General features: G+C 37.2%; 1 protein-coding gene and 1 pseudogene across 4 annotated transcripts in view; both read right to left on the bottom strand.

Annotated features, from left to right (window-relative positions):
- EPDR1 (ependymin related 1) overlaps positions 1-16,653 on the bottom strand; it is a gene marked incomplete at its 5' end in the record, with an annotated part of 142,540 nt that overhangs the window by 68,221 nt on the left and 57,666 nt on the right. Inside the window, one exon of one of the 3 annotated variants that reach the window (XM_082692024.1) lies at positions 14,773-14,862. The exons of the other annotated variants lie outside the window; for them this stretch is intronic. Within the exon in view, the coding sequence (XP_082548150.1) occupies position 14,862 (1 nt within the window). The 3' untranslated portion in view covers positions 14,773-14,861. Of the gene's footprint in view, positions 1-14,772; positions 14,863-16,653 lie in introns of those variants that run through there. 3 annotated transcript variants of the gene reach the window in all.
- LOC309844780 (S-phase kinase-associated protein 1 pseudogene) lies at positions 11,754-14,856 on the bottom strand (annotated as a pseudogene). The gene has a single exon. The product of its transcript is annotated as an S-phase kinase-associated protein 1 pseudogene (transcript).

The raw sequence follows: 16,653 nt of genomic DNA, 5'->3' as shown, positions 1-16,653 counted from the left end.
GTTTTTATTGTGTTGTCCAAAAGTGGAGAAGTGTCTGTTCATGTCTACTGCCCACTTTCTGACATGATTATCTGCCAGTTAGAATGGCCAAAATTAACAAGACAGTAAACAAGAAGTGTTGGAGAGGATGTGGAAAAGGGAAGCCCTCTTACATTCTTGGTGAGAATGCAAGTTGGTGCAGCCACTCCAGAAAACAATGTGGAGATTCCTCAAAAAATTAAAACTAGAACTACCCGATGACCCGCCAGTTGCACTACTGGGTATTTACCCCAAAGATACAGATGTAGTGAAAACAAGGGCCATATGTACCCCAATATTCATAGCAGCAATAGCTACAATTGCCAAACTGTGGAAAGATGCCCTTCAATGGATGAATGAATAAAGAAGATGTGGTCCATATATACAATGGAACATTACACCTCCATCAGAAAGGATGAACACCCAACTTTTGTATCAACATGGATGGGACTGGAGGAAATTATGCTGCGTGAAATAAGTCAAGCAGAGAGAGTCAATTATCATACGGTTTCACTTACTTGTGGAGCTTAAGGAATAACATTGAGGATGTTGGGAGAAGGAAAGGAAAAGTGAATTGAGGGAAATGGGAGACAGAGATGAAGCATGAGAGACTGTGGACTCTGAGAAACAAACTGAGAGTTTTGGAAGGGATAGGGCGATGGGGGGATAGGTGAGCCTGGTGGTGGGTATTAAGGAGGGCACGTATTACATGGAGCACTGGGTGTGGTGCATAAACAATGAATCTTGGAATACTGAAAAAATAAAATTAAATTTAAAAAAATAAAAAAAGGATCCCAGAATACTTATAATCCCCACCTCTCCTTTGATTATTAGGAAGGTTGCTTTGCCCAGTTTTTGTTCATGCAGTCATTTTTATGGTTGTTCATTACCATGCATAAGAAGGACCACTTGTATATCTGAGCCAGGATGGTGGCAGTGAGAAGAGAAACAAAATGGTAGACATGAAATGAAGTAAAATGACCATGATTGAGTGGTTGTGAAGAACAAGGTTGGAGACATGGTGGTTGTGCTTTGCAGGGAGCAAAAATAAGGACCAAGTTATTGGAAGAAGAAAATTTTGGTAAGAGAACCTTTGTGTGGAGACAGACTCCAGGAGAGATTTGGTTTAGAAAGAAGAGTTGTAACCTTCAGAAACAGTATGATTATTTAGGAAAGATTCAAATATGTGAACTATCAGCTGTGACAGTGCACCAAAATTTAACAATTTGTGATGTGGTTGGGGAGAACAGGCACTCAAACTATTGTTGATACAAATAAAGGAAATACTTTTCATTCTCATACCATTTCATGTACCCGTTACCATTTATTTCATGGGACAAATTTATTTTCTAAAGCCTCCCTTTAAAAAGGATTGGAAGAGTTTCTGCATTTTCTAAATCTGGCTGGCTTAGGCATGACTTTTTTTAAGGCTAGTTATTCTCACTGAGGATTTGCCTTTTTGATGACAAGTGTCACTTTTCTGTATCTTAAGGAGATGTTATTTCAGAATTGAGGCCAACAAAGGCAGTTAGAGGAGGAATGCGTGTCAGGGTGTTCTAGGGGTCAGAAAAAAAGAAGAATTTGTTCTAGGGGAGGTGCTATGAGCAAGAGGATCCAGCCAGCTGACAGAGAAGACTGCCCAGCAAGAGGGAACTGGAACTGATAGATTCATGCCCTTCCAGAGGTTTAACTAGGAAAGCTATTGTTCTGTAGTGTGGAGAACAGACGTCATTTGCCATAGATGGTTGACATAATTTATTAAGTTGAATCAAGTACAGAAGAGAGAATGTCTTTATGATAGGCCAGATTCCATGAGTGGGAATTCCTTGGAGTCAAATAGGGAGCGAATACGCCCCAGTGTTAAAGATTTTCCAGAGACTGCTTCCATTCCACTTTCCACCCCTCCCAAAATCACTCGCCAAAGAAATTCTTTGCTGGACACTGAAGTGGCCACAGCTGTGGTCATAAGAAAACATCAGGATATAAAATGAATCATGCTCTCTTTCAGTTAACTTTTTTTTTTTTTTTGGAGTATGCAGGCAGGGTAAAGGACAGGTGTTATTAAGATAATAAACATCATTGAAGTGTTTGGAAGTGCTGCCCAGTTTCCATGAACAAAAGCTTTCCAATGAACCATAATTATTTGTAAGGTCAATGAACTAAAATTTTCCCTGTATAAGTATTAAGAAAAAGGTCATTAATGCTTTAGGGGACTGTAATGAGTCTGGAAGAAGTTGACTGGATCCTCCCCTCTCCCCTTGTACAGTTCTCTATCAGATCACCCTGTGATCCTCCTCAACCTCCAACCTCCTAGATGGCTTGAGTTGAGCCAGTGACTGACTCCCTGACCAGCCATGCAGGGCCTACAGTTACTCTCTGCCCAAAGTAGCAGAGTCTTCCATGATTTACATAGTCTCATCCTTACATAAGGATCACCACCACCACCCTAAAAAAAAAAAAAAATACCAAGGTCAGTCCTCTGTGCTCACTGTGAGAAAGAGGAGGTAAGTATGGTCTTTTATTTTATAGGTGTTGAAAAAAATCTGCTGGTGTCCCAAAGCACCTAAGAAAGCAGATATGGAGAGAAGGTCCTTCAATCATAACAGAATTTCAGTTATACCCCCCCAAAAAGAGAGAGAGGATAGGCCCACAGATGCTGGTTATTTGGATCCCCCCCATTTTGTCCCTGCAGTTGGGGTTGTCTTCTAAATCTAAAGGGCTAATTTTGGGGAGCCTTTTGTCATAGAGGACACCTCTCAAGAACATGATCTTAAACTTCAATGTTTTGAACTTATGTTATATCCAGGGTGTGTGTGTGTGTGTGTGTAATATTTTCTTACTTAGATCCCACCATCTTATAAATTAGGTGCTATTTTCATTGAACAAATGTTGATAAATGAGACTTGCTAATTTTCTCAAAGCCACCAATTTAAGCTTGCCTGACTGCCAACACTTCTAGGCAATGAGGATTTAGGTTCCTTCAGGAAAACTCCCTATCTTTAGCTCCACTTCTAGTTGCTGATCCTGGTTGCTGTTCTTTGAACCTTTCCTCATAAGATGCTAAAAATCTGCTTCTGAGCATATCCTGCACTTTTCACCCACAACTCTTATGTCCCATTTCAGCCCATCTAAGATAGGAAGTCATAGACATTCTTTCAGGAAAAGAAATGCAAATACTTCTTTTCAATTGATTTGTAGATAGTTCCATTGACATAATCCATGTTTTAAAGTTACATATTTCAAATTAGATCCAGTGCTCAGATAGTACTCTCCATCAATTTGTCTTTGTTCTCAATAACAGTATATATAACCTAATATTAAGTAACTGTGCTACTCCTTTAAGAATTTACTTTCATGTATGAATACAAATAATAGACAAATCTATCGAGAAGTTTTCTTATGTAAGAAATTCATTATGAAGGAATTTAATGATAAAAGAAACTCATCAATGAGTTTATTCATGAAGTAAGAGTGATATAATCCAAATGCATATTGTTAAGTTAAATATTATTTCTGCCACAGGAGAAACACTCACCCCACCCCTTCCCTGATTTTAAGCTGTAGATTTGGCTTCCACAACTGCCCTTGGCTCTGCAGTCTTCAGCTCACCATCCTTAGGGTTCCAAACACACACCCCACCTCACAACCCCATGCAGAGTTACCGCCTCTGCACGCACACAGCTGAGGTCCATGGGGTGTTTTAGGAACCAGGATCTAATTCTCACTTCTTGTTCTGAGAACTGAGATTTATGATCCCAATAAAGATTTCAACAGAAAGATGAGGGTAAATTGCTCAGAGGAACTTAATTTAAAATGTTGCCCTGAAATTCCCTACTCACCATCCCATCTATCATGGGTCAAAATTAAAGCACATAAGAGCCAATAATACAAGGTCTAACAGGGGGAAAATATTTTGGAATTAGTAACAATCTCTTCCTAACAATGTATTATCTCTGAAATTCCTTTTTGGAACGATGATCTTGATTTGAAATTTTAAAAGATAGCGGCCAAAGCTGTTAATAAAACAAGTACTGAGTGAATAAGGATGCTCTGAAAGCAGACATCAAGGAGCTCAACTTCTAAGAGATACTTATAACCCTATTAACAAGCAAACTTTAAAATATTTCTGATGTAAGAGCTGTCTGGTTAGTCCCCGATGGAGCCCCCCTCGGTCTTTCACTATAACACCTACCTCTTCAGACCTGGACTGGGATGTGTGGCCCTGAAAAAATCAAGGATGGCAGCCAACCTGGTAATCAAGACCCAGGGAAGATTTAAACCATTAGACCCCCCAAACTCAACTAGAAACACAATAGGTGGTACAGGCCTAGAAACAAAGTAAATCTTGAGTCCTGAAAAAGGGGGAAAGATATTTTGTCTTGTTCCTGATTTCCACAGAAAATGGAACTGCTCTTCTCTGTTGCATGGACAGTACTTTCTGAAACAAATACTTTTCCAGAATATGATGTCTCCAGGCTCTTTCTGATTCCCCACTCACCTCTCATAAATCATAAGCACCTGTTTTGTAGTTTGTATGTCTTGCTTTCTACTCCTCCCTACAGTTTTAGAAGACTGGTTATGGAAGTTATATTACTTATTCATGAACCAGAAAATTTTTTAAAAAATCACCAGAGATACTCAACATCAACAGTTTGTCATACCGTACCATCGGTATGTATTTTCACATAGCCCTTTAGTGGCCTTGAGTTGCCCATCAGTTCCAGCCCCTTCATAGAAGATGATTTCACACTCTCTTTTTCCCCCAAATCTTTGCATTCCCTCTCTGCTTTCTACTCTCAGATGAAAACTTTGAGTCTTATACAGGAACAGTCAGAATGGATTTTTGTCCAAAATGCATCAGGCACAGGCATCCTTCCCATGTAGTTTGACTTCCATCTGCTCCTAGGACCCTCCAATTTGCAGTGGATCCCATTCCCCTCTCCTCCTCAAGGACTTTCCTCCTGTAATTATTTCCTCTCCTGTCTCATCACTTCTTCCCTTCTTTAGTGGCTCATTGCCAAGAGAAAATATATGCTACATCACCATTTTAGAAAAGCCTTGACTTGATCCCATACCTATCTAGGCTTGGGTTGGGTTTGAAGCTTTTCCACTCACAGAGGTGTTTTCCAGAGTTATCTATGCTCAGTGTTTGTTCTTACTCTCTTCTCTTTTTCTTTCTACAGCACAAATCAACCTGACCAAAAATCACACCCAAGTTACTAAATCCAGTGATCACTGTTCAGGCCAAAAATAACTTGACCTCGCAGCAGATTTTGAGACTGCTGATCACTCTGTTCATCTCCATACAAATTCTTTACTTGGCTTTCATGAAACCACTAACATACTTGCTTGGTTTTCAGTCTACTTCATTAGCTTTTGACCTTGCTGAACCCTCATGTTCCCAACCAGGACTTGCCACATGATTTTCAGGGTGCAATACAAAAGGAAATGCTGAGTCCTTGTTTAAAAATTATTAAGAATTGGGTGCCTGGGTGGCTCAGTTGGTTAAGAGGCTGCCCATGATCCCCAGAGTCCCGGGATTGAGTTTCATATCGGGCTTCCAGCTCCACGTGGAGTCTGCTTCTCCTTCTGACCTTCTCCCCTCTCATGCACACTCTCATTCTCTCTCTCTCTCAAACAAATTAATAAAAAATGTTTTAATTATTAAGAATTTCAAGACAGTGAGAGCAGAGCATTAAACCAAACACAGGGCCCTTTTAAGCGTAATGTCTTGTGTGACTACACAGGTTGTGTGCCCATGAAGCTGACCACATTTCCATCCTCACAACATTTCAGTGCCCATGGCTCAGGGCTCATTTATTTATACTTGTTCCCTAAAATATCTTATCCCATCCAGTTGGCTTTAGATGGCAGATACAGTATCAAATCCCATTTTATCTTCTTCCCTAATGACTCCATTCAACTACCAATTCAAGTACTATTTGATATACTAAATGCACCCCAACACATCCAAAATAGAACTCTCACTTCTGACCCAAGTCCTTCCCATAGTCTTCCTCATTTCAATAAATATAAACTCCAGTTTTCTAGTTGTTCAAGCCAAAACCATAGGCATCCTTAACTTCACAATTTCTCTCCAATCTACCAACAAATCCTATAAGCTCCACCTTTAATAAATTTTCCAAATCTGACCCATCAGGCCCTCCAACCACTTGTAACCGTGGTGCAACTCTCCATCATGATTCATCTATTCCAGGACTGACTTAGGTCTCTGGATCTTCATCTCTGTCATTGACAGTCTATTTCCCACATAGATATCTGTCATCTTTTTAAAATTCAAATCATAGTTTATCACTCCCAAATAGCAAATTTGAAAGTTTTGAAATGCTTCTCATCTCACCCATATTTTTTAAAAGATTTTATCCATTTATTTTATCCATTATCAGAGAGGGTAAAGAGATGAGCAGAGTGAGAGGGACAAGCAGACTCTCAACTAAGTGCAGAGTCTGACATGCAGCTCAATTTTACAACCCTGAGATCATGACCAGAATTGAAATCAAGAGTCAGATGCTCAACCAACTAAGCTATCCAGGTGCCCCCCAACCATACTTATTTTAAGTCTCTAAAATAGCCCAAGAGGTTCTGTGCATCTTTCTTCAACCTTGTCACCTGCCACTACTCCCTCAGTCACTTCATACAACTACACAAGATTTCTTATTGTTCCTCAAACTTTCTTTCACACTTATGGCTTCCTCAGTCTGGAATACCCATCACTCAATTATTTGAATGACTTCCTCTCTGAATTCAGTGAGACTTCAACTTAAATGGCACCTCTGTAGAAAGCCTTCTACTCTGAACATAAACCTTGTATGTGCCGGGCACCTGGGTGGCTCAGTTGGTTAAGCAACTGCCTTCAGCTCAGGTCATGATCTCAGAGTCCTGGAATCAAGTCCCACATCAGGCTCCCAGCTCCATGGGGAGTCTGTTTCTCCCTCTGACCTTCTCAGCTCTCATGCTCTCTCTCACTCTCTCCTCTCTCAAATGAGTAAGTAAAATCTTTAAAAAAAAAAAAAAAGAAGAAGAAGAAGAAAGAAAGAAAGAAAGAAACCTTGTACGTCTCCTTAGATGTCATCTCCTTTGTTCTTGAGATGTCACCTATCTCCTAGACTATGCCACACCATTTCCAAATTTGTTGAGCCCCTAGAGCTGATGGTAATCTGTAAATGTCCCCATCAGTTCCTCATCTCTACTCACTTTTATATTTAGATGAAGTGCCACACTACAGGACATGGGCTCTATTTTCTTGCCCAGCCATATTGGAACTCAATGATACATCCCTAAAGAGCAGGAGAGTTAGCTTTTCATGACCAGTGAAAAAGAGTGGCAGAAGTATCCAGATATGAGAAGATCTAGAAACAAGGGTGTGTGAAAACTAATTAGTACACCCTCTATCCTCTTACTGTTTATCCTTTTTTTTTGCAGTCTGATATTTATTATATATATGTACATATGGATATATGTATGCCCTTTAATGGCAAAGATTCCCTCTTTTATATTGATAGTGATATCACCAGCAAGTGACCAGGGAGCTGGTAGGAGGAAGAAAATTTCAAAGGAAGAAGACTGGCCCAGCTAGATTCCTTTACCTGGCACATAAGCAGGGCTACTTATGTATTTAGGGAAGTAAAAAATCTCGGTGATTTTCAGAGAACAAAAGTTAGTCCTTATTATGTGAATACATTGAAAATAGCAATTCCCTATGACCCTGCAATTGCACTCCTGGGTATTTACCCCAAAGATACAGATGTCGTGAAAAGAAGGGCCATCTGTACCCCAATGTTTATAGCAGCAATGGCCACTGACGCCAAACTGTGGAAAGAACCAAGATGCCCTCCAACGGATGAATGGATAAGGAAAATGTGGTTCATATACACTATGGAGTATTATGCCTCCATCAGAAAGGATGAATACCCAACTTTTGTAGCAACATGGACGGGACTGGAGGAGATTATGCTGAGTGAAATCAGTCAAGCAGAGAGAGTCAATTATCATATGGTCTCACTTATTTGTGGAGCATAACAAATAGCATGGAGGACCAGGGGTGTTAGAGAGGAGAATGGAGTTGGGAGAAATTGGAAAAGGAGGTGAACCATGAGAGGCTATGGACTCCGAAAAACAATCTGAGGGGTTTGAAGTGGTGGGGGGGTGGGAGGTTGGGGTACAGGGTGGTGGGTATTATGGAGGACACGGATTGCATGGAGCACTGGGTGTGGTGAAAAAATAATGAATACTGTTTTTCTGAAAATAAATAAATTATTATTATTATTATTTTTTTTTTTGCAAACAGCAAGAGGTTCTTTATTGTAGCACAGGCTCCTGCGGGTGGTCAGCAGCTCCCGCTAGCTGAGCACACCTGGCTGGGGTGGTGCAGGATTTTTTTTTTTAATAATTTTTTATTTTTTATAAACATATATTTTTATCCCCAGGGGTACAGGTCTGTGAATCACCAGGTTTACATACTTCACAGCATTCACCAAAGCACATACCCTCCCCAATGTCCATAATCCCACCCCCTTCTCCCAAACCCCCTCCCCCCAGCAACCCTCAGTTTGTTTTGTGAGATTAAGAGTCACTTATGGTTTGTCTCCCTCCCAATCCCATCTTGTTTCATTGATTCTTCTCGTACCCACTTAAGCCCCCATGTTGCATCACCACTTCCTCATATCAGGGAGATCATATGATAGTTGTCTTTCTCTGCTTGACTTATTTCGCTAAGCATGATACGCTCTAGTTCCATCCATGTTGTCGCAAATGGCAAGATTTCATTTCTTTTGATGGCTGCATAGTATTCCATTGTGTATATATACCACATCTTCTTGATCCATTCATCTGTTGATGGACATCTAGGTTCTTTCCATAGTTTGGCTATTGTGGACATTGCTGCTTTAAATTATTTTTAAAAAAGAAATAAAATAGCAATTCAAGAGACGCTAAAGTGGTTTCCCCTTTTTTTGTCAACTACAAACTACTCATTCCTGAAAATGAAACTCAAATGAGCCATTGAGCAAATTACTACTAAAACAAGCTGACATCACCGTCAGTGCTAAGTTATGTTGATAGTATGTACCTTTGATATAATGTTGTGAGAATGGCAGTTTAATGCGGTCCTCCCAAAATTTCAAACCCCCAGTCTAACTAAGAAGAAAACATTAGACAACCCCAATTTCAGGGACATTCTATGAAACAACTGGCCAGTACTCCTGAAAACTTTCAAGGACTAGGAAACTCTGAGAAACTGCCTTGAGGCACATAAGGAGACAGGATGACTAAATGTAATGTGGTATCCTAGATGGAATCTAGAACAGAAGAAAAATATTAGCTAAAAACTACAGAAATATGACTGGAATATGGGTTTTAGTAATAATGTATCAGTAATAGCTCACTATGTCTGACAAATGTTCCATAGTAACGTAAGATATTAACAAAAGAGGAAACAGGAGGCTCATTATATGAGGACTCTGATCTTTTTTTGCCACGTTTATGTAAATATAAAATCATTCTAAAAGATATAAAACAAAGCATGAGGGCTCCAGGGTGGCTCAATCGTTAAGTGGTTGCCTTTGGCTCAGGTCTTGGGACTGAAGTCTGCATCAGGCTCCCTGCTCAACAGGAAGCATGCTTCTCCCTCTCCCACTGCTCCCCCACTTGTGTTACCTCTCTCTTTGTCTCTCTTATCAAATAAATAAATAAATAAATAAAATCTTTTTAAAAAATAAAACAAAGCATGAGGCTATGGAACAAGATAATGGGTGTAGGAAACTTTGACTAAACCTTTTTAATTAAGAAGTAACAAGTGAGGGGCACCTGGGTGGCGCAATGGGTTAAGCCTCTGCTTTCGGCTCAGGTCATGGTCTCATGGTCCTGGAATCGAGCCCTGTGTCAGGCTCTCTGCTCAGCAGGAAGCCTGTTCCCCCATTTCTCTCTGCCTGCCTCTCTGCCTACTTGTGATCTCTGTCTGTCAAATAAATAAATAAATAAATAAAATCTTTAGAAAAAAAAAAGAAGAAGAAGAAGAAGTAACAAGTGGAAAGTGAGATTTATTAAAATGATACTAGAGTGTTCCAAGGACTCCAATGGCAGAAAAGGGGCTGGAACTCAGGAATTTGTAACAGACCCCTTAAAACCCAAGTAGGCCTCTATCTCCCATCCATTCCCTGAAATATTAAGGAAGAAAATTTATGTATAAGACCAGATTAATCTCCAGGACAGTAGTGTTTTTTTTCTAAAAACTAAATCTGGATTTATACTTTTCTTTTCTAAGAAAATGGAGATAGTAGTAGAGTGACTCTAAGAACAGAAAAATAAATCTTAGAGTTTCTCCCAAAATTCTGTATTAAAGAATAAAGATAGAAAACATGAGAGAAAAATGAATGAATGCATACATATATACATACATACATACATACATACATACATAAATCAAGTTGGTGGAAATGCTTGGGCTTCCAAGTGAGTAACATTAATTCTTTACATGTTTTATAGGAACTTTAATAACATACACGTGCAAAGCTATATGTTTATAATTACTATTTTTTACTTATTACATAAAATTATGTTTATTTCAGAAAGTTTAGAAAATAGTTATCAAAAACGTGAATCAAAACAGAAACAAGCACTGTAAACATTTTTTTACATAATGTTTCTGAATCTTCTAGCCCAGAAAAATTAGACAAAAAAAAATAAATAAATAAAAGGCATCCTAATCATAAAGGAAGAACTAAAATTGTCTCTGTTTGCAGATGACATGATCTTATATATATAAAATCTTAGATTTGACCAAAACAACTGTTAGAACTAATAAACAAATTTAGTAAAGTTGTAGGATTCAAAATCAATGCATATAAATCAGATGCATTTCTATACACTATCAGTGAAATATCTCATTAAGAAATAAGAAAGCAATCTCATTCACAATATTATCAAAAAAATAAAATACTTAGGAATAAATTTAACCAAGGAGATGAAAGATCTGTATACTAAAAACTATAAGTCTTAGTAGAAATTGAAGAAGACACAAACAAATGGGAAGATATACCACATTCATGGATCAGAAGAATTAATATTGTAAATATACACAAACTATTCGAAGACATCTAGACTCAATGCAATTCTTACCAAATTCCCAGTGTCATTTTTCCACAGAAAAAGGAAAAAAGCAACCATGAAATGTTTATGGAACTCCAAATCATCTTGAGAAGGAAGAACCAAGCTGAAAGCATCACAATTTTAGATTTTAAACTGTATTATAAAGCATATTATTTTGGCTTTAGAGTAATCAAAACTGTTTGGTATGGATATAGAAACAGACACATAGATTGATGGAACAGAATAGATAACCCAGAAATAAACCCATACATGTATGGCCAATTGAATTACAGCCAAGAGGTCATGAATATACCATAGGGAAAGGATAGCCTCTTCAATAAAGTGTTGAAAAAACTGGATATTCACATGCAAGAAAATGAAATTGGTTATCTTATACCACTCACAAAAAAATAACTTCAAATGAAGTTAATGAATTTGAAAACTATATAGTTCCTAGAAGAAAACAAGGAAAAACTCTGACATTGGTCTTGGCAATGATTTTTGGATATGACATCAACTGAACAGCAACAAAGCAAAAATAGAAAGTAGGACTATATCAAATTAAAACGTTCTGTACAACAAGGAAACCAATAACAAAACAGAAAGACAACTTATAGAACAGGAGAAAATACTTGCAAACCATGTATCTGACAAGATTTTAATATCCAAAATATATAAGGAATTCATACAACTCATACAACTCAGCAGTATAAGAATAATAATAATAATCCAGTTAAAAATTAAAAGTGAGCAAGAGTTCTGAATAGATAGCTTTCCAAAGAAGACATACAAATTGCCAACAAGTACATAAAAAGATGCTCAATGTAACTCATTATCAGGTAAATGTAAATCAAAACTATAATGATGTATCATCTCACATCTTTAGAATGGCAATTTATCAAAAAGACAAGAGATAACAAATGTAGTGAAGATAAACTAGGGAACCCTTTTGCATTGCTATGAGAATGTAAATTAGTAGAGCCATTATGGAAAGGTTCTTCAAAAAATTAAAAATAGAACTACATATGATCTCACATTCCCACTTTTGGGTATATATCTGAAGGAAATGAAATCTTTTTGTCAAACAGAAGCTGTACTCCCATGTTTATTGCAGCATTCTTCATAATAGCCAAGAGATGAAAGCAACCTAAATGTACCTCAATAAATGAATGTATAAAGAAGATGTGAACACACACACACACACACACACACACACACACACACACACACACAGGAATATTATTTGGCCATAAAAAAAAACAAAAAAAATTCTGCCATTTGTGACAAGGATGAACTTTGAGGGATCATGGTCACATAAAATAAGTCAGATGGAGAAAAATAAATACTATGTGATCTCACTTACATGTGGAATCTAAAAAAGCCAAACTCATAGAAAGAAGAGTTGCTTGGCAATTTTGAAGACCTGGGATTAGAGGAAATGGGGAGATTTTGGTCAAGGGGTGCAAAATTTCCAGTTATAAGATGAATAAGTTCTATGGATCTAATTTATAACATGGTGACTATAATTAACCATAGTGTGAAAGTTATTAAGAGTAGATCTTATATCTTCTCACTATATGCACACACAGAAAAGGTAACTGTGAAGTGATAGATGTGTTGACACCTTACTGTGGTAATAATTTCACAATATGTGTATATCAACTCATCATGTTGTACACATTGTTGTATGTCAATTATATCTCAGTAAATCTGAGAAGAGGGGAAAGAGAAGAAATGTGAACCAAATCAAAACAAAACAAAAATAACCCCCATACACATTTTGATTTATAATGTCCCAGATGTTTTCTACTTGTTCATATAAGTAAATATATTTAGATATATAATTATGAAAAATTGTACTCATTACTGTTTAATAACCTGCTTTGTTGAGAAAATAATTTTCATGTATTTATTAATATAACAATTGGTATAACAATATATCTAATGAATTTTATAATATTGAACCATCTTTATAATTCAAAACATAAAGAGAAAAAATTTACTTGGTCATGGTATATTAGTATTTTAATTTGAAACTAGATTGATTTGCTAATATTTTACTTATAACTGAGATTAATTTGTGTATTTCTTTTTAAAATTTTTTTCCTTGAGGGTAGTTGACCCACAATATTACATTAGTTTCAGGTGTATAGCATAGTGATTTGAGAAATATACATAATTTTAGCTTCCAACTGTCACCATAAAATGCTATTACAATATCATTGACTATGTTCCCTATTCTGCACCTTTTATTCCGTGACTATTTCATTCCATAACTGGAAGCCTATATCTTCCACTCTCCTTCATCCATTTTGCCCATCCCTCCACCCCCCTGCCTCTGGCAGTCATCAGTTTGTTCTCTGTATTTATAGATCTGATTCTGCTTTATGTTTATTCATTTTTTTTCTGATTCCACATATGAGTGAAGTCATATGGTATTTGTCTCTCTCAGTATGACTTATTTCATCCAGTATAATACCCTCTAAATCCAGCCATGTTGTCACAAATGACACAATCTCATCATTTTTATAGCTGCATCATATTCCACTGTATATTTCTTTCTGTAAGATATTTGTCAGGTTTTAGTATCAGGACAATGCTAATGTTAAAAAATGTTAGGATAGTTTTTCCCTACTATTTTTCTACACTATACTATACATGTTTTTCTATACTCTATAACAGTGTTTTTCAAATGATTTGTGGTTAAAAGCCTTTATTTCCCCTAGTTTCTAATCTATCATGCACTTCTGCTTTTTTTTTCCCAACTTGTTTTATTTACAATGCCAACTTTTAAAAGATCATTAAACTAAAGTTAACTAGACAATAAACCAGGCAGAAATCACTTTACAAAGAGCGTGAAAGCCGAAAATGCCACCTTCTATGGAGAACCCACAGTTCAGATTTATTTAGAGCAAAAAAAAAACAAAAAACAAAAAACAAAAAAACTTGATCATACTAGAAGAAACTCACCCATAAGTTTGGAATCTGTACTCAAACTATACATGCAAGGAGGACAATATTCTGCTTAACCAACTGATTTGCTGCTGCCATTTGTCTACTGTGTGTCTAATATTAACCATCATAAACAGAGCAGTGCAACTAGTATTTGGAACAATCCTTACAGTGTTAGTGTCAGGCATGACATTTCACGTCTCTTCACACCACTGGTTCTCTTTACGCACCTGGACTTCCTCTTCTTCAGTAAAATCAATTTTGATATTGAAGCTCTTGCAGATCTCCTCAGATTTCCCCTTGATCATATTGACAACAGTCTTGCATGTAACACCAAGCAAACCTTTGATGTCTAAGTAGTTCGCAGCCAGAATAAGTTCAAAAAGTATTCCTTGGTCAACTTTCAGGAATTCTTGGTCCCGAACAGGGATATCATCTGTCCACTTTTCTTTGTTCTCATCATCCGTGGGAGGAGGGGGATTGCTTGTGGTGGGTACACCACTGAATGACCTTTTTTAATATTGCTGCCTTAACATTTGGTAGAGGAACTGGGTCATTATCTCCTTCATCATCCATTCCCAAATCTTCCAACATGGTCTTGATAGTCACAGACTGTTTGGCAATTTTAACGTCAACTCCAAATAACTCTCCATTGGAACACTGCAATTTAATTGAAGGCATGGTCCTCAGTCTCAGGTGGACTGCAGATTGGAGGCTGACAAGAACAGAGCGGCCTCTGTGATGAGGAGGAAGAAGGAAGAGAACAAGGCCACTACTCATGCACTTCTGATTTTATTAAAACAAAATAAAAGGGAATTACTAGAAAAGTAAAATTTAAAAAAATCAAAATGCAAGTTAATTTATTCATTATTAGATTTAACAGACATAAAATTACTCTGTCAAATTACTGTCAAAGATTCTGGACACTGACTCTCAAGTGCTGTATTTATCATGAACCTGTAGCACAAAGCTCATGACTGCTTTCTGCCCATGGATCACAGTTAAAATAGCCCCGATTGGATAAGGAAGATGTGGTCCATATACACTATGGAGTATTATGCCTCCATCAGAAAGGATGAATACCCAACTTCTGTAGCAACATGGACGGGACTGGAAGAGATTATGCTGAGTGAAATAAGTCAAGCAGAGAGAGTCAATTATCATATGGTTTCACTTATTGGTGGAGCATAAAAAATATCATGGAGGAGAAGGGAGTTGGGGTAAATTGGAAGGGGAGGTGAATCACGAGAGACTATGGACTCTGAAAAACAATCTGAGGGGTTTGAAGTGGCGGGGGGGTGGGAGGTTGGGGTACCAGGTGGTGGGTATTATAGAGGGCACGGATTGCACGGAGCAATGGGTGTGGTGAAAAAATAATGAATACTGTTTTTCTGAAAATAAATAAATTTTAAAAATTTAAAAAAAAAAAGAATAGCCCTGATTGAAGAAGAGCTCTAACATTTTTGATGATGTGCATTTATCAGCCAAAAAAGAAAAATGAGATTAGACTAAAACGGCAATACATGTATTTTTACTTATCTGTAATTTATATATATACCTGAAATTATTAATAATAATCTAGATGCTTAGATTTTAAATGTCCTGTATCCTGATGATCTCATCCTTTCATTAGTTAACACACAAGGTACAATGTACACTTGGAAATAAGATTTGTTGTCCATATGTTGTCCATACCATGTGTAGGCTCCTACTCACCAGTAACATTTTTTTTTATCATTTAACATTATTTGGGCTGATATTTTCCATATCTGATTAGATCATTTTTTTTTGTCTTATAATACATTGGTGAAGTCTTATTATCTTCTTAGGGATGTTCTCCTCCATCTGTGGCTTCTACTCAGGAATATAATCATGCCAATTGTCAGCTTTGTAGGGATTCATTTACTGACATATATAATGTATATAATGTAACCACAACAATTGCAATGCAGTACGTAAGGGCATATGTGACAGTTAAGGGGGCCAGGTGGCACCCACATTTTTCTCCAAGGACCTTTCTCTGCTGAGCCATGTGTGTAATTTGGCAACCTGATCTACAAACTCAGAGAAGGTGCCAGGTCAATCAGGAAAACTAATACTATAAAATGTTTCTTGATTAGGGAAAAAAATGTATAGAAGTGGTAATTTTTTTTTCCTTATCCCATTGGATTTTTCACGCTTAGTTCATATGAAAGACCATAACTTTAAATGGGTTTCTCAAAGGATAGCATGGGTCTCCAAGCACCTGTTTGTTTAAAATTCAGATTCCTGGGTCCTGTCCTGTAACTACTGCATCAAAGTTTCAAAGAGAAGATGAGGATGGGAAAACAGGATTCTATATGTTTACTAAACTCCCCAAATGATTCTTGCACCTAGACATTTGGAAAACCAATCCTTCAGAACATTTTTTTTTAATTATAGGATTTATATAAGATCCTTGAGGGCATCTCACATAAAACTTGGTGTCTTTGTTTTAAGATAGTTTAGTACTTAGCATTTTGACATCCTTTTCAATTTTTTTTCCTATGGTTATTAACCTATTCTAATTTGTGTTTCTTCTTGGGTCAATTTTGGGAA

This window comes from Mustela nivalis (genome assembly GCF_964662115.1).
Source record: "Mustela nivalis genome assembly, chromosome: 12".
NCBI lineage: Eukaryota > Metazoa > Chordata > Mammalia > Carnivora > Mustelidae > Mustela > Mustela nivalis.
Note: the sequence above shows the minus strand (reverse complement) of the source record. Positions and strands in the feature narration are given on the sequence as shown.